At 47.6% G+C, this 23,971-nt stretch overlaps 1 protein-coding gene across 1 annotated transcript in view; it reads right to left on the bottom strand.

Moving 5' to 3' along the window:
- RIOK1 (RIO kinase 1) overlaps window positions 1-23,971 on the bottom strand; it is a 297,153-nt gene that overhangs the window by 218,071 nt on the left and 55,111 nt on the right. Inside the window, exons 4-6 of the mRNA XM_069217290.1 lie at window positions 20,268-20,337; window positions 3,042-3,084; window positions 1,131-1,223 (exon numbers count right to left, since the gene is read on the bottom strand). Coding sequence (XP_069073391.1) covers window positions 1,131-1,223; window positions 3,042-3,084; window positions 20,268-20,337 — 206 coding nt within the window. The remainder of the gene's footprint in view (window positions 1-1,130; window positions 1,224-3,041; window positions 3,085-20,267; window positions 20,338-23,971) is intronic.

A 23,971-nucleotide genomic window follows, 5' to 3' on the forward strand; every position in this document is an offset into this window, starting at 1 on the left:
TTAAATTTGCATTGCAAAGGTGATCGGTACACATTCTATATAAATAAACATACCTATAAATAGAATGTTCCCCTATGCTCTCTGCAATACAAATTTTAGTATGTCGGTTCTTTTGAACATGATTTCACTTTTATGTGCTGCAAGTGCCCGACCACTTTTAGAGTAGCCAGCCGCCGCTGCCTCTGACTCACTGACCGCACTACTGAGCTACTTCAAACCATTCCCAAATGCAGAGTAGCTTTACACTGGCATGGGGGAACAGTACACCCACGACAGAAAGCTGGCTCAGGGAGATGGCAGTGTGCAGAGAATGCAGGGGTCTATGCTATGTTACAGCCCCTCAACTACAGACCTCAGAGCACATGGGGCCTGCTACACTTCTCTCTGGCAAAAATAGAAGCCCTTATAGATGCAACCCTAGCCCACATAGCACCCTATGACCCAGTGCTCCCTAGAACTGAATAAGACACACATAACATGCCATGCATCATACTCACAGGACAGTAGAAGCCCAACACCTCGCAAGCGTTCTTGAAAGGGGGGCCACTAGAGCACCTTCACACACCCCACAAACCTGTCATGGACTTCAATTGTATTTTTCGCACTGCTTGCTGTGGATATATTGTGTATGTCGTGGCTCAAAGCTGTGGTAATATCACAGTGAAATGCTGTATTGTTGATTTTTACACTGATTTTTTTTTTAAAGAATTAAAAAAAAAAATTCACATAGGAATTACATTTTTGAAATAATTATCATCGTAGTTTGAAAAAATTAAAGTTTATTTATTCCATTCTCTTTCCTTCTAAGGGAGGATACACATCATCTGAACTATCTAAGGTGAAACAATGCATCCAAGCAAAGTAACAACAAGGGCTTCCACAACACCCGTCGATGGGTAAAAACCCTAAGGTGTGGTATACAAGCGTGTGCACTCGCTCAATGCTTCACTCCTACCAACCTGAAACCTATGAATATTAAGGAACGTCAAACTTCCATAAGGACTTCCTACACCAATAAAATACTTATGGTAACACTAGGTTACATGCAAAACCATACATTTTATGGGTCTTTAAAAGAAGTTGAAATGCGAAAGAGCAGATATGCAACAAGCCAAGAAATAAAAACTCACCTCCTTTCCTGTACTGATGCAGCCATTTATCTCCGATATTATACCTCTTGTTAGCATCTTAAATAAGATCATTCGAGTTCTTGGGTCCAATACCTTGATGAAAGGTAATAAATATATAATACAGTTTCAGAGGGTCCAATCTGTCATCAGACTTGAGACCAAGAATAAAGAATATTAGAGTTATGAAATTACTACGTCAGACCTTAACACTGCTGTAAAAAAATATTTCTACCAATAAATAATACAGAAACAAAACAGAACATACACATTTCATTTTCAGGTTTTTGTTATCCGAGGGCAATAAAGCCCTTGGTATTTGAAAAATGAGCCAACAAGCTGGGATTCAACTGAAATGAGTAAATAACTGTTCTGCTTGTTAGCGGTTCTAGTCCTAGTTAAATGTGGCTACTGCTTCCTCTTACATTGCTACAGAAACACTGGAAAGATGATGATTCTATTGCATAAGCACAGGAGTCCAGAAAGGGAAGAGGCCTGTCACCTGCAGAATCCTTCACATCTCCTAATAACAGATCTTTGCTTCGCCTAACCCCAAGGTGTGCAGTATTTTGTATACCAACATTTTTAATGACTAAAAGGAAGATCATGTGCAAAGTGAAAGGTGTCATACAGAGGACAGAGTTAGAGCCTACAAAAATTAGAAATATCCCTTCAGGGTATCTTTGTCCACACTATGGACATTACAACTTGCACTGAACTGTTCCTGAGGCTTCCCCATGACATGTCATAGAGGTCTGTTGTGCTGTACGAATGTACAAGCAGTCCCTCCCATCACATATTTCCCCTTCTATTGCTCCTGTTCCTCTCCAAATTTGTGTAGTGCTAGAATTTGCATCACAATTATTCATGTACTTACGTTAGCATATAAAATAATAAATTATATACTTGGTGGCAGGTTTCCAATACCATTTCTTCAATACAAAATATGAAAATGTGGGTTTGCGGTACCTTTAAAAAGCATGCACCAGTCACCATCATTTTCATCATAACATTCTCACAATTAGTAACAAACTGAACTCACTCATAAGGGCTCAGACCTTATAAAAAGTTAATACAAGAGATAAAGCATGTCACATTTGAAATACGAGGCTACTTCAAAATTCTAAAAGCAAGTGGATCACATAATACCTCCAGTGCAAGCTTTACTCTAACCTCAATAAATAGTGTGCATTTAGAGATGATCTACCCAACACATACAGCCCGTTGAGTCAAAGGACCTGCAAATCAATGCAGAGTATAATTCTGACTCCTAATTACCTGCAAAGGGCTGATGGTAATTCTGCAAATAAAGGTGCAGATGTGTGTTGTACTCTTGCGCATGGCATTATTCCTAATTTATCTATCTTTGTCTCAAAGGTAAAATCAGGAGGCAGCACCAAGAAGTAATATTATCTCTGCTACATATCTAACTGATTTGACATAGGATTATATGGATGAGCTGGAGGAAGTTCATAATATGAATCTGGACCTGTGGCTGCAGCAGAAGCATTTCTGATTTTGTAAAAGTCTATAAATAAAGATTTTCCATCAAACCTTTCCCCTTTAGGAAACTACAACTTGAAAATGTATTTTTGTCAATTCTATGAAAATCTTTGTGGGAAATGTTATTGGCGATTTGCCTCCTTAAGCCATTCTTTAACCGTAAAACTCAGAACTCAGAACTAGCCTCCAAGTCGAAGACAGAGGCTATGAAATCATCTATAACCAGATAAAACAAATAAAACCTAGAGACCCGAAATTAAGGTTCTGGCTAACTAAAGTGTTAACCCACTGAAACGTTTTAGGGCCAAAAAAGACAAGGCACGGACAAATATTACTAGCTGTGGGATCTTGCTATAATCTGATGGAAGGAACATGAGGAAGAATAATCTACCAAACCAAATGAAAACCTACCTGCTCCACAGTTGCACGGTCTGACTTATCCTTAACACGGTACCTGGGGATCAGAAAAAAAGGTATGACTTCAAAAGGTTATCTTAACTTAACTTCAGAATAGGTACTGGTGTCTTGGATCTTACCTCATTATTATGAAGTCCTAAAATGGAGAGCATCAGCCTAACAAAAGCAAGCTGAGAAAACTTAATTTTTGCATATTGACACTTATCGTTTCCCAAAAATCAAATTATTTTTACAACATAAATACAGGGAGTGCAGAATTATTAGGCAAGTTGTATTTTTGAGGATTAATTTTATTATTGAACAACAACCATGTTCTCAATGAACCCAAAAAACTCATTAATATCAAAACTGAATATTTTTGGAAGTAGTTTTTAGTTTGTTTTTAGTTTTAGCTATGTTAGGGGGATATCTGTGTGTGCAGGTGACTATCACTGTGCATAATTATTAGGCAACTTAACAAAAAAATATATATACCCATTTCAATTATTTATCATTACCAGTGAAACCAATATAACATCTCAACATTCACAAATATACATTTCTGACATTCAAAAACAAAACAAAAACAAATCAGTGACCAATATAGCCACCTTTCTTTGCAAGGACACTCAAAAGCCTGCCATCCATGGATTCTGTCAGTGTTTTGATCTGTTCACCATCAACATTGCGTGCAGCAGCAACCACAGCCTCCCAGACACTGTTCAGAGAGGTGTACTGTTTTCCCTCCTTGTAAATCTCACATTTGATGATGGACCACAGGTTCTCAATGGGGTTCAGATCAGGTGAACAAGGAGGCCATGTCATTAGATTTCCTTCTTTTATACCCTTTCTTGCCAGCCACGCTGTGGAGTACTTGGACGCGTGTGATGGAGCATTGTCCTGCATGAAAATCATGTTTTTCTTGAAGGATGCAGACTTCTTCCTGTACCACTGCTTGAAGAAGGTGTCTTCCAGGAACTGGCAGTAGGACTGGGAGTTGAGCTTGACTCCATCCTCAACCCGAAAAGGCCCCACAAGCTCATCTTTGATGATACCAGCCCAAACCAGTACTCCACCTCCACCTTGCTGGCGTCTGAGTCGGACTGGAGCTCTCTGCCCTTTACCAATCCAGCCACGGGCCCATCCATCTGGCCCATCAAGACTCACTCTCATTTCATCAGTCCATAAAACCTTAGAAAAATCAGTCTTGAGATATTTCTTGGCCCAGTCTTGACGTTTCAGCTTGTGTGTCTTGTTCAGTGGTGGTCGTCTTTCAGCCTTTCTTACCTTGGCCATGTCTCTGAGTATTGCACACCTTGTGCTTTTGGGCACTCCAGTGATGTTGCAGCTCTGAAATATGGCCAAACTGGTGGCAAGTGGCATCGTGGCAGCTGCACGCTTGACTTTTCTCAGTTCATGGGCAGTTATTTTGCGCCTTGGTTTTTCCACACGCTTCTTGCGACCCTGTTGACTATTTTGAATGACACGCTTGATTGTTCGATGATCACGCTTCAGAAGCTTTGCAATTTTAAGAGTGCTGCATCCCTCTGCAAGATATCTCACTATTTGTGACTTTTCTGAGCCTGTCAAGTCCTTCTTTTGACCCATTTTGCCAAAGGAAAGGAAGTTGCCTAATAATTATGCACACCTGATATAGGGTGTTGATGTCATTAGACCACACCCCTTCTCATTACAGAGATGCACATCACCTAATATGCTTAATTGGTAGTAGGCTTTCGAGCCTATACAGCTTGGAGTAAGACAACATGCATAAAGAGGATGATGTGGTCAAAATACTCATTTGCCTAATAATTCTGCACTCCCTGTACACTCAACCTGCGTTGGAATTTTAGGTTTGGCACTAATAAATAAGAAGAAAGAGCTTTACAAGGACTAAAACATATGGAATTGTAAAACGAAAACTAAACAAAGGGAAAGAAAAGGAATCAAAGTCCACAATAGTATTTCCTCTATGTCTACCACAACCTGGAAGGAATATACATGGTATTTTCCCCACAAGGCCTTACAACTACATGTCCGCTTCACTTGCTTACTTGATCGTGCTGACCAGGGAGAACTGCCCATGGAATATGGCACTGAAAAGCCACAAATTATTCTGGCAATGCAGAATGACATCATGAGGAGGTAGCCCAAAACTTGTCAGCTCACTAAAAATGCACAAAATATTCAATAAGTGTTCTTGACTGGGAATATTTTAACAGAAGTGCGAAGAGCCTATCTGAAGTCCTCTTTTGTGAAGTTGAAATATATGACCAGAGTTCACCTTATATTCAAACGGTGATGAACAATCTCTGGAACTGCCCAAGAACTGAGAAAAATAATAGCACATCTCCAGTAAAGCATGAAACTCAGATAAAAGATCTGAAAAAAGAAGGATGGATTGTTGGGTCAAATATGAACCAGCTACAAAACACAAAAAGGATTCCTAGGCCAGATACAAACTGCATGACAGTTGAGCTGCGGTGAAGGGTAACTGCTACCAGAAAAGCAGTTTTCTATGACATCTGTTCAGTAGCACTGCAAGCCATGAGGGCAAAAAATCGGAGTCAAAACTGTTAAAAAGAAGCTGGAATCCTAAACTCAGAAAGATCTACAATCTAACGGAAACAGGTGAATCAGCAGTTCAAAGTGATGTTTAGTAAAAACTGTAAAAACAATTCTCAGAATTTCTATGTGCACTAATAGAAGTTAATTAAGACTTGCAAGATTCTGCTTGAATACTTGAATCTACCAGATGCAAAAGAAATACGTTATATTGACTGATGTTTTCTAAAGAATACAACAGAGTCAAACTCATTGAAATGGGCCAGAGGTCAGAGCCCTCACATTTCGGATCCAGGTACAATCAAAGACAAAGTTATACAAAACTTAGGGCTAATTGTACAAAGCTTGTTTTAGGTCACGAACAGTCCGATTTGCAGAATCAGGCTGTTTCCAACTGGAAAAAAGCATTTTTAAATGTACAAAAGCACTATTTGCAATTGGGCAACCTATTACTGAACCGCAAATAGGGTTTGCAATTCGCTATGGGGTGTGTTTAAGGCATCCCTTCCTAATACCGAATCGCAGTGATATGTGTGAATGTTTTGAGACCGAATTGTGGTAGCAACACATTCATTTTCTACTACCTACTTTAAGTAGGTAGTAACTCATTCGCAAATGAGAAGGGGTCTTTCTTTTTGAGAATGTTTGTAAAAACACGTTTTAAGAGGAGGAAGTGGTCCCACTAACCACTGTCTACTCTTAAAAAATTAAAAGAAACCTCCTAATTTTTTTTTCTTTTTGAAACATCCCATTTTCTTTTAAGGAAAAAGGGCAGCATTTAAAAAAAATAAATCTTTGCTTCATTTAAAAGCAATCACAGACATGGTGGTCTGCTGACTCCAGCAGGCCACCAACCCTGTGATTTTTGTGATTCCCAATTGGTCGCAAAGCGAGATCTAAATCATGAATTTAATGAGGTAGGTCTATTTGCGACCCACCGGCCATTGCAGAAAGTGTAAAGTACACTTCTGTTCATGAGTGTTTGCGATTACCCAATAGTGAATCATAAAAATTAGATATTTGGTAATCGCAAACCTGAACCTATGTACATCTGGCCCGTAAGACTCTTGTTGCTCTGCAAACATTTATTTCGGTCTTAAATAAGTGATTACAAATCTACAGGTCCTACTCTTTTTGGAGGAAATTAAAAGTGCCCAACTTTTCCCTCTTCATTCTTTTTCAGGAATCTTTTTATTATTATTTCAATTATACTACAACAGTTTGACTCTGTGATGACATTGATACAACAGATATTCATAAATGGTAGGCATTTTGCATAATTTTCCCTCTTCGTTCTTGTACTAAATGAAATACGATTTTTTTTTTTTTAACCACTGGTAATAATTTTGTGCATACTGACAAAAAAAGCATGAGAGCAATTCCTTTAGAAAATGCTTCCGGGGGGCGTGGCCAAGGCGTCAAGATGGCGGTCGCACTTGCATAGTGCTCTGGACCCCTCCGTCATCCGCCTCCTGCAAAGAACGCAATCCATCCCCATCAACACCACTGACAGACCCCCGGGACCCTGCTGCCTCCCCGGAGATAAGAAAACACATTTTCTGGACCCTCAGGCCCGAGCACAGACAAGTGAATCGCCGTGGCTGCCTGCGACCAAGATGGCGGACGGCAGGTAAAGCTGCGGTGCCGGCCGCTAGGATCCGGGGATGCCGCGGCGGCTTGTGTGCATTCGCTCGCCCTGCCACAACGCTTTGATGTGGTGAGGAGCGGTGCGCCGCTTCAAGGGGGTGAAGAGCTGCACACCGCGCTGCTGACGGCGGGTCGCAGCCGAGATCGGTCAGAGACGAACCAAGACCTGCAGCTCTTGGGCGGGCCCCCCCCCTCCCGGGACGAAGGGGCGGAGAGGAGATCGCGCCAGCCTTTGGCCCAGACATTGGCAAGAAAATGACCCGCGGCTGCCTGAGCCCTGGAATCCGGGCCGTGAGCAGGTGCCACGGCACACAGCAAGAAGAGGCCTGGGGTGCTGCAAAGCCAATACGTGCCTGTAGGAAGTTGGCTCTGTATGCACTATTTCAAAGTAAGGAATAGTATGCACAGAGTCCAAGGGTTCCCCTTAGAGGTAAGATAGTGGCAAAAAGAGATAATACTAATGCTCTATTTTGTGGTAGTGTGGTCGAGCAGTAGGCTTATCCAAGGAGTAGTGTTAAGCATTTGTTGTACATACACATAGACAATAAATGAGGTACACACACTCAGAGACAAATCCAGCCAATAGGTTTTTATATAGAAAAATATATTTTCTTAGTTTATTTTAAGAACCACAGGTTCAAATTCTACGTGTAATATCTCATTCGAAAGGTATTGCAGGTAAGTACTTTAGGAACTTCCAATCATCAAAATTGCATGTATACTTTTCAAGTTATTCACAAATAGCTGTTTTAAAAGTGGACACAGTGCAATTTTCACAGTTCCTAGGGGAGGTAAGTATTTGTTAGGTTAATCAGGTAAGTAAGACACTTACAGGGCTTAGTTCTTGGTCCAAGGTAGCCCACCGTTGGGGGTTCAGAGCAACCCCAAAGTCACCACACCAGCAGCTCAGGGCCGGTCAGGTGCAGAGTTCAAAGTGGTGCCCAAAACACATAGGCTAGAATGGAGAGAAGGGGGTGCCCCGGTTCCGGTCTGCTTGCAGGTAAGTACCCGCGTCTTCGGAGGGCAGACCAGGGGGGTTTTGTAGGGCACCGGGGGGGACACAAGCCCACACAGAAATTTCACCCTCAGCAGCGCGGGGGCGGCCGGGTGCAGTGTAGAAACAGGCGTCGGGTTCGCAATGTTAGTCTATGAGAGATCTCGGGATCTCTTCAGCGCTGCAGGCAGGCAAGGGGGGGGATTCCTCGGGGAAACCTCCACTTGGGCAAGGGAGAGGGACTCCTGGGGGTCACTTCTCCAGTGAAAGTCCGGTCCTTCAGGTCCTGGGGGCTGCGGGTGCAGGGTCTCTCCCAGGTGTCGGGACTTTGGATTCAAAGAGTCGCGGTCAGGGGAAGCCTCGGGATTCCCTCTGCAGGCGGCGCTGTGGGGGCTCAGGGGGGACAGGTTTTTGTACTCACAGTCTTAGAGTAGTCCTGGGGTCCCTCCTGAGGTGTTGGATCGCCACCAGCCGAGTCGGGGTCGCCGGGTGCAGTGTTGCAAGTCTCACGCTTCTTGCGGGGAGCTTGCAGGGTTCTTTAAAGCTGCTGGAAACAAAGTTGCAGCCTTTCTTGGAGCAGGTCTGCTGTCCTCGGGAGTTTCTTGTCTTTTCGAAGCAGGGGCAGTCCTCAGAGGATGTCGAGGTCGCTGGTCCCTTCGGAAGGCGTCGCTGGAGCAGGATCTTTGGAAGGCAGGAGACAGGCCGGTGAGTTTCTGGAGCCAAGGCAGTTGTCGTCTTCTGGTCTTCCGCTGCAGGGGTTTTCAGCTGGGCAGTCCTTCTTCTTGTAGTTGCAGGAATCTAATTTTCTAGGGTTCAGGGTAGCCCTTAAATACTAAATTTAAGGGTGTGTTTAGGTCTGGGGGGTTAGTAGCCAATGGCTACTAGCCCTGAGGGTGGGTACACCCTCTTTGTGCCTCCTCCCAAGGGGAGGGGGTCACAATCCTAACCCTATTGGGCGAATCCTCCATCTGCAAGATGGAGGATTTCTAAAAGTTAGAGTCACTTCAGCTCAGGACACCTTAGGGGCTGTCCTGACTGGCCAGTGACTCCTCCTTGTTGCTTTCTTTGTTCCCTCCAGCCTTGCCGCCAAAAGTGGGGGCCGTGGCCGGAGGGGGCGGGCAACTCCACTAAGCTGGAGTGCCCTGCTGGGCTGGGACAAAGGGGTGAGCCTTTGAGGCTCACCGCCAGGTGTCACAGCTCCTGCCTGGGGGAGGTGTTAGCATCTCCACCCAGTGCAGGCTTTGTTACTGGCCTCAGAGTGACAAAGGCACTCTCCCCATGGGGCCAGCAACATGTCTCTGGTGTGGCAGGCTGCTGGAACTAGTCAGCCTACACAGACAGTCGGTTAAGTTTCAGGGGGCACCTCTAAGGTGTCCTCTTTGGTGTATTTTACAATAAAATGTACACTGGCATCAGTGTGCATTTATTGTGCTGAGAAGTTTGATACCAAACTTCTCAGTTTTCAGTGTAGCCATTATGGTGCTGTGGAGTTCGTGTAAAACAGACTCCCAGACCATATACTCTTATGGCTACCCTGCACTTACAATGTCTAAGGTTTTGCTTAGACACTGTAGGGGCACAGTGCTCATGCACTGGTACCCTCACCTATGGTATAGTGCACCCTGCCTTAGGGCTGTAAGGCCTGCTAGAGGGGTGTCTTACCTATACTGCATAGGCAGTGAGAGGCTGGCATGGCACCCTGAGGGGAGTGCCATGTCGACTTACTCATTTTGTTCTCACTAGCACACACAAGCTGGTAAGCAGTGTGTCTGTGCTGAGTGAGGGGTCTCTAGGGTGGCATAAGACATGCTGCAGCCCTTAGAGACCTTCCTTGGCATCAGGGCCCTTGGTACTAGTAGTACCAGTTACAAGGGACTTATCTGAAGGCCAGGGTGCGCCAATTGTGGATACAATGGTACATTTTAGGTGAAGGAACACTGGTGCTGGGGCCTGGTTAGCAGGGTCCCAGCACACTTCTCAGTCAAGTCAGCATCAGTATCAGGCAAAAAGTGGGGGGTAACTGCAACAGGGAGCCATTTCTTTACACAAGCCCCCCCCAGCCCACAGGCCAGGAGACTCAGCCCAAGCTGGGAGAGTCTTCCTAGTCTGTCAGGCGAGGAAGAGTAGGAGAAATAGGCTGGTTAGTTGCAGGGCCTACTCTGCCTTACATCCTTCTGTTCAGGTCATTCCCTTTGGGGAACTGACCCACTTCCACAGTGATAGGACCTAGTCTGAATTGCCTCTTGTCTGCATCTTCAATGTCTCCACCCATTCTTTCTATTCTGGTTTTAGAGGTATCCACCTCTGCTAACCTTATCTTGGCCAGGGTTACCCCTAGCTTACCCAAAGAGGTTACCCAGAGCTGGAGTAACCCCACCATGACCAATAGGGTCAGGGGGCCTAACTTGCTATTTGGTATGGGGTCAGACCACCATGCTAAGGATAGTGCAGCCATAAAGGCTAACACCCAGCAGAGGCCACTGACAGCTGTCAGTGCCCAGAACCACACCTTTAGCTCTTCACCTAAAAGGGAAGGGGCTAAGTTACAGGCTTCTTTGGGTTCAGGTTGCCTGTCTGCTGTATTAGAGTGGGGGGTTACCACATCTGGTAGTAAACACCCTTCTTCCACCCTTTCTTCTGTTAGCTGAGGAGCCACCCACTCAGGTTTAACAGTTGCCTGACTAGCCAGGACTTCTTGTGGGTCAGGTTGGACTCTATCAGGGCCATTTTTGGAGTTCTCCCCTACTGGAGCAGAATCTCCTTGGCTTGCTGTAACCTTGGCTAAAGGTTGTCCACCCTTCCTACTCTGTTTTCTTCTCTTCTTCTTCTGGGGCCTGCTTGCATTTACTGCAGAGGCAGGACTTCCAGAATCCTTGGGAGAGGACTGGCACTGGACCAGTTCCTCTCTTGGGCTCTGACTAACCTCTGGGTAGTCATTTCCAAGGAGACAATCAAGGGGGAGGTCTGTACTGACTACTACCCTTCTCCAGCTAAGAGTGCCACCCACTTCTATGGGCACTAAAGCCACAGGCCTCTTAGTGACCCTGTCTAGGCTAACTCTTACCCTGGCAGTCTCACCTGGGATGTACTGGTTTGAGAGCACCAGCCTGTCATGCACAATAGTGTGACTGGCACAAGTGTCTCTCAGGGCAGTGGTTGGGATTCCATTCACCAGTAGGTGGTGGAAGTGTCTACTTCCCTCTGGAATCTCCAACTCACCTGTTGGGCCCTGTTTCCAGTTGAAGGCTAGGAAGACCTCCTCATCTGAGGAGTCATCTCCCATGGCTACACTGGTTACCCCTGGAATTTTGTTCTGGGGTTTGTTTTTGGGACAAGAAGTGTCCTTGGTGTGGTGCCCAGACTGTTTACAGTTGTGGCACCATGCCTTAGTGGCATCCCAGTTCTTACCCTGGTACCCACCTTTGTTTTGGGTTGTGTCTTGGGGCCCACCCACCTGTTCTGGTTTTTGGGGGCCTACAGAGGACTCTTTTTCTTTGTTTCTAGTGTCACCCACTTTCTCCTGGGGAGTCTTTGTAACCCCTTTCTTTTGGTCACCCCCAGTGGAAGTTTTGGTTACCCTAGTCTTGACCCAGTGGTCTGCCTTCTTTCCCAATTCTTGGGGAGAACTTGGACCTAGGTCTACCAGATACTGATGCAACTTTTCATTGAAGCAGTTACTTAAAATGTGTTCTTTCATAAACAAATTATAAAGCCCAACATAGTCACACACTTCATTTCCAGTTAACCAACCATCTAGTGTTTTTACTGAGTAGTCTACAAAATCAACCCAGGTCTGGCTCGAGGATTTTTGAGCCCCCCTGAATCTAATTCTATACTCCTCAGTGGAGAATCCAAAGCCCTCAATCAGGGTACCCTTCATGAGGTCATAAGATTCTGCATCTTTTCCAGAGAGTGTGAGGAGTCTATCCCTACACTTTCCAGTGAACATTTCCCAAAGGAGAGCACCCCAGTGAGATCTGTTCACTTTTCTGGTTACACAAGCCCTCTCAAAAGCTGTGAACCATTTGGTGATGTCATCACCATCTTCATATTTTGTTACAATCCCTTTGGGGATTTTTAGGATGTCAGGAGAATCTCTGACCCTATTTAAGTTGCTGCCACCATTGATGGGACCTAGGCCCATCTCTTTTCTTTCCCTTTCTATGGCTAGGAGCTGCTTTTCCAAAGCCAATCTTTTGACCATCCTGGCTAACAGGGGGTCATCTTCACTGAGAGCATCCTCAGTGATTTCAGAAATGCTGGACCCTCCTGTGAGGGAAGCAACATTTCTGACTATCATTTTTGGAGACAGGGCTTGAGAGGCCCTGGTCTCCCTATTTAGGACTGGAAGGGGGGAATTGCCCTCCAAGTCACTAATTTCTTCCTCTGTGAAGTCATCCTCAGAGGGGTTGGCTTTTTCAAACTCTGCCAACAGCTCCTGGAGCTGAATTTTGGTAGGTCTGGAGCCAATGGTTATTTTCTTTATATTACAGAGAGACCTTAGCTCCCTCATCTTAAGATGGAGGTAAGGTGTGGTGTCGAGTTCCACCACCTGCATCTCTGTATCAGACATTATTCTGCTAAGAGTTGGAATACTTTTTTAAGAATCTAAAACTGTTTCTAGAATCTAATTCAAACTTTTAACAAACTTTTTAAACTCTAAAAGACAATGCTAAACAGGGACTTAACACACAAGGCCCTAGCAGGACTTTTAAGAATTTTAGAAAACTTTTCAAATTGCAAAAATCAATTTCTAATGACAATTTTGGAATTTGTCGTGTGATCAGGTATTGGCTGAGTAGTCCAGCAAATGCAAAGTCTTGTACCCCACCGCTGATCCACCAATGTAGGAAGTTGGCTCTGTATGCACTATTTCAAAGTAAGGAATAGTATGCACAGAGTCCAAGGGTTCCCCTTAGAGGTAAGATAGTGGCAAAAAGAGATAATACTAATGCTCTATTTTGTGGTAGTGTGGTCGAGCAGTAGGCTTATCCAAGGAGTAGTGTTAAGCATTTGTTGTACATACACATAGACAATAAATGAGGTACACACACTCAGAGACAAATCCAGCCAATAGGTTTTTATATAGAAAAATATATTTTCTTAGTTTATTTTAAGAACCACAGGTTCAAATTCTACGTGTAATATCTCATTCGAAAGGTATTGCAGGTAAGTACTTTAGGAACTTCCAATCATCAAAATTGCATGTATACTTTTCAAGTTATTCACAAATAGCTGTTTTAAAAGTGGACACAGTGCAATTTTCACAGTTCCTAGGGGAGGTAAGTATTTGTTAGGTTAATCAGGTAAGTAAGACACTTACAGGGCTTAGTTCTTGGTCCAAGGTAGCCCACCGTTGGGGGTTCAGAGCAACCCCAAAGTCACCACACCAGCAGCTCAGGGCCGGTCAGGTGCAGAGTTCAAAGTGGTGCCCAAAACACATAGGCTAGAATGGAGAGAAGGGGGTGCCCCGGTTCCGGTCTGCTTGCAGGTAAGTACCCGCGTCTTCGGAGGGCAGACCAGGGGGGTTTTGTAGGGCACCGGGGGGGACACAAGCCCACACAGAAATTTCACCCTCAGCAGCGCGGGGGCGGCCGGGTGCAGTGTAGAAACAGGCGTCGGGTTCGCAATGTTAGTCTATGAGAGATCTCGGGATCTCTTCAGCGCTGCAGGCAGGCAAGGGGGGGATTCCTCGGGGAAACCTCCACTTGGGCAAGGGAGAGGGACTCCTGGGGGTCACTTCTCCAGTGAAAGTCCGGTCCTTCAGGTCCTGGGGGCTGCGGGTGCAGGGTCTCTCCCAGGTGTCGGGACTTTGGATTCAAAGAGTCGCGGTCAGGGGAAGCCTCGGGATTCCCTCTGCAGGCGGCGCTGTGGGGGCTCAGGGGGGACAGGTTTTTGTACTCACAGTCTTAGAGTAGTCCTGGGGTCCCTCCTGAGGTGTTGGATCGCCACCAGCCGAGTCGGGGTCGCCGGGTGCAGTGTTGCAAGTCTCACGCTTCTTGCGGGGAGCTTGCAGGGTTCTTTAAAGCTGCTGGAAACAAAGTTGCAGCCTTTCTTGGAGCAGGTCCGCTGTCCTCGGGAGTTTCTTGTCTTTTCGAAGCAGGGGCAGTCCTCAGAGGATGTCGAGGTCGCTGGTCCCTTCGGAAGGCGTCAATGGAGAAGGATCTTTGGAAGGCAGGAGACAGGCCGGTGAGTTTCTGGAGCCAAGGCAGTTGTCGTCTTCTGGTCTTCCGCTGCAGGGGTTTTCAGCTGGGCAGTCCTTCTTCTTGTAGTTGCAGGAATCTAATTTTCTAGGGTTCAGGGTAGCCCTTAAATACTAAATTTAAGGGCGTGTTTAGGTCTGGGGGGTTAGTAGCCAATGGCTACTAGCCCTGAGGGTGGGTACACCCTCTTTGTGCCTCCTCCCAAGGGGAGGGGGTCACAATCCTAACCCTATTGGGCGAATCCTCCATCTGCAAGATGGAGGATTTCTAAAAGTTAGAGTCACTTCAGCTCAGGACACCTTAGGGGCTGTCCTGACTGGCCAGTGACTCCTCCTTGTTGCTTTCTTTGTTCCCTCCAGCCTTGCCGCCAAAAGTGGGGGCCGTGGCCGGAGGGGGCGGGCAACTCCACTAAGCTGGAGTGCCCTGCTGGGCTGGGACAAAGGGGTGAGCCTTTGAGGCTCACCGCCAGGTGTCACAGCTCCTGCCTGGGGGAGGTGTTAGCATCTCCACCCAGTGCAGGCTTTGTTACTGGCCTCAGAGTGACAAAGGCACTCTCCCCATGGGGCCAGCAACATGTCTCTGGTGTGGCAGGCTGCTGGAACTAGTCAGCCTACACAGACAGTCGGTTAAGTTTCAGGGGGCACCTCTAAGGTGTCCTCTGTGGTGTATTTTACAATAAAATGTACACTGGCATCAGTGTGCATTTATTGTGCTGAGAAGTTTGATACCAAACTTCTCAGTTTTCAGTGTAGCCATTATGGTGCTGTGGAGTTCGTGTAAAACAGACTCCCAGACCATATACTCTTATGGCTACCCTGCACTTACAATGTCTAAGGTTTTGCTTAGACACTGTAGGGGCACAGTGCTCATGCACTGGTACCCTCACCTATGGTATAGTGCACCCTGCCTTAGGGCTGTAAGGCCTGCTAGAGGGGTGTCTTACCTATACTGCATAGGCAGTGAGAGGCTGGCATGGCACCCTGAGGGGAGTGCCATGTCGACTTACTCATTTTGTTCTCACTAGCACACACAAGCTGGTAAGCAGTGTGTCTGTGCTGAGTGAGGGGTCTCTAGGGTGGCATAAGACATGCTGCAGCCCTTAGAGACCTTCCTTGGCATCAGGGCCCTTGGTACTAGTAGTACCAGTTACAAGGGACTTATCTGAAGGCCAGGGTGCGCCAATTGTGGAAACAATGGTACATTTTAGGTGAAGGAACACTGGTGCTGGGGCCTGGTTAGCAGGGTCCCAGCACACTTCTCAGTCAAGTCAGCATCAGTATCAGGCAAAAAGTGGGGGGTAACTGCAACAGGGAGCCATTTCTTTACAGTGCCCGCAGGCCCCCCCGCAATGGGAGAGGAATCATGCCCCGCTAGAGGCCGTGGGCTGGGGCGGCCGTCCGGGTATGGGAGTGGAAGACCTGTGCTGCTGGCGGAGAGAGGACATCTCCCATGTTCCTCCCCTCTCTCTTCCTCGCTGGAGAAGAACGCCCAGACCGGAGTAGTGATTCCTGGCTGAGTGGCGAGAGTCGGCCTTTTTCTCCCTTGGGCCCCTCCCACCTGTGTATGTGACCGAGACCTGGAGGTCACCCCGGGGTGGTCCGGAGCCTCGGCGGGGGTGCCTCCCTTGGAAACACCAACTACCCGAAAGACACGGGCTAGCTGTCGATGGACTGTGGCTTCCTGGATCCTCGACGCGCTTGGCTGACCCGCTGAGTGTGGGACGACTCGGCTGACTTGGGTCCCAGACAGAAATATCCCTGGCCCTGAACTCATATGCGGCGGCTCCGCCAGATTGAGCTGTGGACCTGGCCACTGAGGCTCCTGCGGGATGGAGACCGGGAATGAAACGCCATGGGCAAGGATAAATCGGCACAGTAGACAGCGGCGCAAACACGCATGGACCAATTCACCACAGGCTCAACTGGGTCCCAGATAGAAGACCGTGCCCCAAGCGGAGGTGGCGAACCACAGACGACATCTGGTGACCTGGCAGCGATTCCTCAGCTGATCCAGGCATCCCAGGTGGCCGTTGAATCCAAGATAAAAGAGGTCAGGGTAGACGTGGCCGTGGTCCGGCAGACCTCCGCAATGCCATGGCTCAAATTACGGAAGCCGAAATCCAGGATTTCCACTGTGGAAGACGACGTGATCGCTCTCAAGGCTCAAGTCTCTGCGCTGACCACTCGCACATCGGAGCTGCACCAGAGAGCTGAAGACGGCGAAAACAGGTCTAGGCGTAACAACCTTCGTATGGTGGGCCTTCCTGAAACCACGGCAGAATCATCTCTGGCCAAGGATCTGGAGGATTGGTTCCGCTCTTGGATGCCGGCGGATCGCCTCACGCCGTGGTTCGCGATTGAGTGAGCCCACAGGGCCCTGCAGTCGAATCCCCCGCCAGGCTCCCCACCCAGATCAGTGATACTTCGTCTCTTCAACTTTAAGGACAGAGACGCGGTGCTGCAAGAAGCACGCTTTAAAGGAGAACTTTTCTGCAACGGGGCAAAGGTCCTCCTTTTCCCAGACTACACACGAGAAGTACAACAACAGCGTCGCTCATTCACTGAGGTAGAACAAAAGTTGAGAACAATGGACATACAGTACCGTCTTCTATTTTCGGCAAGACTCCGTGTGGTCTACAGTAATGAGACTTATTTTTTTGACCAGCCAGCCATGGCGTAGACCTGCTTGACAGAGGAGGTTCCTTTGGGTTCATACAGAGAAGGTTCTAGACCCCTATGGGAAGCACTACCGAGTCACCAGAAGGGGCAGCAGCCCGATCGACGCCGTCGCATGCGCTCACCGCGGCGCAGGGTGCGACGCGGATCCCATTCGGACTCACCTCAGATGGAACAGCGGAGCCCACGATCACGGGAAGACTCTGAAGACACCCGGGGGGACGTGGACCCGCAGCGTGCGAAGCAGGCCCAATCAGGGCCCCTGGAGGACATGGACTTGTCCCGCAGTACGGTACTGTGATCTTACTAATGAGAAACCTCTAAGAAGGAAACAGACTGCTGGGTTGATGAGAACTATGTCAAGCTTAATCAATTACTGTTTACTGTGCTTTTGTACTTGATCTGAGAGAGGTGCTATCTATGGGTGACAGATGCTTCTGGGGGGAATTATGGGGTGGGCTGGGAGTTGGGGGGCGAGGGAGTTCTGGCCTGGTTTTAGATGCCGATGTTACTGTTTTTATGTTATTGCAATGTTTGTATTTATTATTTAGTGCACAGAGCAAGGAACGTAGGGACTCAACCGACACATTAGAGGCACATGCTCCACAGCGACAGGGACAAGATAAAGGTTCCTGAGATCCCCAGGCCCAGCAATAGAGAGTTTTGGTAATCATTATGGGAACTTCCCAAACACCTGCCCCCCATGAATCAGACACAGGTCATTTGTGGAATGTTAATGGCCTCCTAGACAAGTTTAAGCGTACCGCAGTGTTCCCCTTCATACACCAATATCGTCCGGAGGTACTCCTGCTGCAGGAGACATCTCCTGGGAGACAACTGCCCCTTCTTGACCCGCAGGGGTTTTGATAGGGTATACCATGCCGGGTTCACGCTCGGATCGTGGGGGTGGCCATACTACTGCACCGGACATTTCCCATGACAAACATCCAGGTGTGGAGGGACCGACAGGGACTCTATGTAGCCATCACCGACAAAGTTGAGGGAGCCACAATTAACATGGTCAGTGTTTATGCTCCTCCTCCAATGGTCCGTAGAACCCTCGAGGACCTCACCAAGTTACTTTTAGACCTACCACCTGGGCTCACTATGGTGGGAGGTGACTTCAACGCAACTCCGGATCCGGCGTTGGTTGTAGCCGGTCCGCCCTCTGTATACAGACACGCAACGGCGGCGGGAATCACTGGATGGTTCTCTGCGACAGGGCTCTGTGATGCTTGGCGGGTATGGCACCCAAGACGGCGAAAATGTACCCACACTTCAGCAGCCCATGGCTTGCAATCCAGAATTGACCTGGTGCTACTCCCAAGCACGGACTGCACAGCCCTCTCTCACATTGAAATACTAGCCAGAGGAATCTCTGACCACGGCCGCTTCGGTTCGTCGTGGGTCTTGCCAGGTCTTGGTCCCGTCCCATGTGGCAATTAAACGCGTGGTGCCTCCAAGACAAGAACTACACTGAGCAGCTGAGGCAAGCACAGCAAGAGTACTTTGAATTGAATGAAGGGTCAGTTACCTCCACGGGTGTTCTATGGGCGGCGAGTAAGGCGGTGCTGCGGGGTACGGCTAAAAGCCTGATATAAGACCAAGAACTCGCACAAGCCCAGCGTATCGAACAGCTGGAGCTTCGGGCGATGGGTCTGGAAAACGAGAATGCAACAACCCCAAGTGAAGGGGCGGCGCGACAACTACTCCTAATCCGTGAAGAAATCCGAGATCAATCCCTGGAGGTGGTGAAGCACCTGTGGAGGGCTAACACAGCGAAAATCTATGGGTGGGGGGACAAAACGGGGAAAATGCTATATTGGCTGGTATCTCGCCACCATGCCTCCAGGATTGTCCCTGAAATCTACGACAGGGAGGGGAGCCTCATTGGGACCTACTGGGCATCTCCTTGGTGGGAGATGTGTGGAAAGGAGAAGCTATGAAATCATTTCTAGACCTACAGGTAGACTTCCAACTAACCCAGACACAGTTCTTCAGATATCTCCAGCTTAGACATGCCCTGAGGGTCCACTTGCCAGCCACAAGCCCCTTGCCAGAATTTAACTCACTTGAAGCCAAACTACTTACGGGGAACCTAGGGGGGAAAGGTGTCTCCCAAAGCTATAAAATGCTAATTAACAACGTTCCCGGGGAACTGGGCTCAGTTAGAACCAAATGGGAGTCATGGGTTGGGGCCCTGGAAGAGACGGAATGGAAGGAGGCTATGATGGCACCCAGGGTATCGGCGGTGTCGGTTGGACTCCGTACAGTGCAATTCTACTACTTACATGGAGTATATCTGACACCATCCAGACTACACCGAGCGGGTCTCCGCCCCTCCGCCCGTCCGCCCAATGCCCACAATGCTCGAGCGAGCCTGCTGATTTCTTCCATACGGTTTGGACCCGTCAAGTGATACAGACATATTGGGGCAAAGTGATCCAAGAATTGGGAAAGGTCCTGGGACAAGAGGTACAGAGGTCCGTGAAGTTGGTCCTGGTAGGTGTGATGGAGGAAATGGGAGGATCACGGGCGAAACAAGCCCTGGCTGCCACAGCCATGCTGGTCGCCAAAAGAGATATCGCCGCGGCCTGGAACTCATCCGAAGGCCAGTCACTCCGAAAGTGGAGCAGAGGTGTTGACTGGTGCGCAAACCAGGAGAAATTGGTATATGAATCCAGAGGCTGCCCACGGAAAATTGAGAAAATATGGCGAAGATGGGTGGACATGATGCCATAGAACGGGATGAGAACACGACTATGATCGTTTTAACAGGATTTAAATTGTGGTTTACCTTTTGGCCCATACTACCATCCAAATATTATTGTCAATGGTGGGTTGACGCTGGAACTTACTGCATTGTAAATGTCATCTGCTCTGCTCTGCACTTTATTTTATTTCTCTCCCCTTTTCCTTCTCCTTTAAAAACAATAAAACCTGTTTATAAAAAAAAAAAAGAAAATGCTTCCACATGCAAGTTTGATGACACACAATTAACGTTTATCAATAATCTCTTCAATAAATTTGCTTAATGGAAGAATACTTAAACATGTACATCCGTTTACCATGCAAAAGGAATAAACCCTTTTGGTATGTTCAAGCTTCACAGAGTTCTATAGGACTTATAATGCTATCAAGACATTGAATTACTCACATGTCAGACTCTTTTTGTCTGGACTTCTCGGTTACTTTGCTCATCACGGAATCTGCAAGGTTCAACTGATCTAGGAATATGAAATGCATGAAATTAAAACACATTTTCTATACAATTGTGTTGTGATGAAGGACCCTTGTACCACTTTGTTAAGCTGTGCCGCCCTGCCCTTTAACATTTTCTGAACAACCCACTGTTTTTCTCCTTACGAAAAAGAGGATCACTAAAGCCCGATGTTGTGGCTTTGTCCAGTCTTCGTTTCTTTCATCAAAGGTGTATTCTCTTTGTAGTAGGGCACCAGGGTGTACCCTTTTCATGAGTGAGGATATCTATTTTCCCCATAAACCAGGCTGAGCAGTGATAGATGGTAGTCTACCTGTAGTCCCGGGGCACAAACCAACTGGCATTCCCCAAGGTCTCCTCAGTCCCCCAGAACAAGTGTCTCCTGTTAATAATATCATGTGCAGAATGGGGTGGGGGATTGGGGACAGTTGTAGTGTAGGAAAGTGCCCCTTTTTGACATGGTCAACCCCAATGGTATTTGATGCAATTTTGTCTGAAGTGCACTGGGTTCCTGCTAACCAGTTCCCCAGTGCCAGATCTCTTTCCCTAAAACTGTGCAGAATTCCCCCAACTGGCTATACCTTTAGCCCCCACCCCTGTAAGCTCCTAGTAAATGGTTCCACTGGACCTAGGGCGTGGGGCACTAAAGAGGATTTCTGAGGGCTGCAGCATGTATAAGGGCAACCTAAGGGACCCTAAGCACACTCATGCAAACTGCCATTGCCAGCTGCGTAACATGGAACAGAGAAACGTGAAAACACAACATGGCACACCTCCTGAGTGCCATGCCTACAGCAACTGCATGCAGTATATGTAAGTCACCCCTTTGCAGGCCTTACAGCCCTAAGGCAGGGTGCACGATACTACATGTGTTGATGTATCTCCATGAGCAGATATGCCCCTCTGATCTCTAAGTCGATTCTTAGATATTATAAGTGAACAGGGAAGCCATTTTAAGCACATGTGCTGGACACTGGCACTTACGAGTTCACCAGCTACATGGCTGTTTCACTGAAACCAGGGATGTTTGGTATGAAACATCTCGTATTAATAATCCCACACTGATTCCAGTGTCAGATTTATTAATACATGCACCCAGAGGGCACCTTAGAGGTGCCCCCTGAAAACCTACCAACTACTAGTGTGTAGGCCGACTGGTGCTAACCAACCTGCCACCACAGACAAGTTTCTGACCCCCTGGAGGTGAGAGCCCTCGCTCTCGGAGGTCAGAAACAAAGCCTGCTCTGGGAGGGGGTGATACCACCTCCTCCAAGTTGCCAGCATACCAAGGCTGGAGGCTTGAAAGGTCTCTGCCTGCTTTAATAGGCGGCCCCAGCTTCCCCAGTCAGTGAAGATGCCACCCACCTGCCCCGGGTCCATTTGGCACCAGGACAGGCAGGAAAATAAGCTAGTCAGGATGTGTGTTCCCTAAGAGGCTAGTTCCACCCCTAAGGTGGGTTACCTGATGTGAACACAAAACCTAGAATTCCACCACCTTGTTTTTTCGCTGAATTAGACTCACTGGGTTAGGGTTATGCCCACTCCCCACAGGAAACTGGCATATAGAAGGTGCAGTCACCCTAAAAATAAGAAACCCTTTGGCTACTACATTTCACCCTCCTCCCTTAACGCTCCTAAACTGAATATTTAGGAGACACCCCTGATGCCAGGAACTTAGATTCGACATATCCAGAAGAAGAGGACAAAGAAGAGCCATGAGAAAGCAAGAACAGAAGACTTGCTGTGGACTCTTGGTATCAAACCCTGCCTACTTGCACCAGTCTTGACAATCGCAACATACAGACCTGTCCTGCAGCTGACTATATGCTAAAAACCCTTGTAGACTGGAAATCCATGCCCGTGTTGAGTCCATGCGGACTCTCACTGCACTAAAACCAAGCAGCCGTCGAGGGACATCAGCACCAGAGAACTACTTCCAGAGTGACCCAGGTGTCCAGCTTTTGCACCCTCAATCTGGGAGCCAAGAACCGAGAGGACGTTTGGCGCACCCAGCCCAGCACCCAAGCACCCCAGCCTGGGTCCCGGATAAGCAACTGTGCTTTCTTGTTCCCAGGACTCTTGTAACTCCAGCACCCAGTTAGGAGCTCTGGGACTTGTCCCCAAGTCCCCCTGTGTAGCCTGTTTCCAGGTGGCCCCCCTTCTCTCCACCAGTGTAGCGAGCAAAGCTACCAATCTGACCAGCACCCCTGAACCTAGACGCCCCAGGGCAGGTAAAGAGTAACTGCTCGTGGTACTTTGGACCTTGGCACCCTACAACCTTAAGTCCCGAAGTAGACTCCTCAGAAACCAACCGTAAATAACTGTATGCAACATATGCCTTTTCCCCCCCAACCCCGATAGGAGAGCATTGCTGCGTAAAGACGCACTTAAGTGAATATTTTACTTACCTGTAAATATTTTAAAAAGTAATTACTTGATAATGAAGTTCTTGGTAACAAAGTTGACATAAAAATGTGTGCTATTTTTCTAAATTGGTCTCGAATTTCTTCTTTAAGTGTAAGTCTCAGTTATTGCCTCTGTGAGTACAACAAACTCTTAGCGCTACCTTCTGACAAGCCTAAATTGCTCCACCACACTAACACAAAAGACAGCATTTATTGTTGTCATTTATGACTCGGTCAACTAATAGGGGTTTGTCTGGACTCTTTACACAGTGTATCTCGTTCTGGTCCACTATATCAAGAGCCAGCTTCCTACAACAGGAAGCAAGGGAGAGGTCAACCTGTAAATGCACTTTCCCAGTCCTGCTCAAAACCTGTTCAACGTGGCGCATGGGAGGGGAAGTCACCAGTCAATTCTCTTTTAACTCACCCATCCCTAGTTTCCTGTGTTTTTGTCATCTCCAGTAGCAACAGATTAAGGGGGTCATTCTGACCTCGGCGGTAAAAGGCGCTTACCGCCGGCCTGAAGTTCGCCATAACACCGCCGCGTACGCGGTAAACCGCAACGGTCATTCTGACCCACAACTGCCAAACCAACAAAAAACCCGACCTCCACTGAAGGCCGCCACATCATCAAACTGGAGATGACCAAACCTCCACCGTCACGCCAACAGAAATAAGCCCATGCCATTCCGACCGACGAATCCACGCGGCGGTCTTTCAACCGCGGTATTCCATTGGCGGTACACACCGCCACGCTCAAAATACACACACAGCTCCAAAACACAACCACATTGGACAATTCAAAATACACACACCTGATACACATACAAACAACACTCCCACACACCCATCACAATATAAAACACACACCCACATCACCCACAAACCCCCACAATTCGAAATTCAGAGACAAGGCGCAATACACAGAGAGAGAGCACAGGGAATGCAAACCACAACACACACAGGAACCCAACATCATCACCCACACCACATCTACGCACAAAACACCACACACCACCACACTCAGCACCACAAACACCACCCCACACCTCATCCACACCACCCCATGGCACCCCAAAGACACCCCAGGTTCTCGGACCAAGAACTCACGGTCATGGTGGAGGAAATAATTAGGGAAGAGCCCCAGCTCTTCGGCACACAGGTGCAGCACACCACAATAGCCAGGAAGGCGGAGCTATGGCAAAGGATCGTCGACAGGGTCAACGCTGTGGGACA

Source organism: Pleurodeles waltl, chromosome 2_1, assembly GCF_031143425.1.
Source record: "Pleurodeles waltl isolate 20211129_DDA chromosome 2_1, aPleWal1.hap1.20221129, whole genome shotgun sequence".
NCBI lineage: Eukaryota > Metazoa > Chordata > Amphibia > Caudata > Salamandridae > Pleurodeles > Pleurodeles waltl.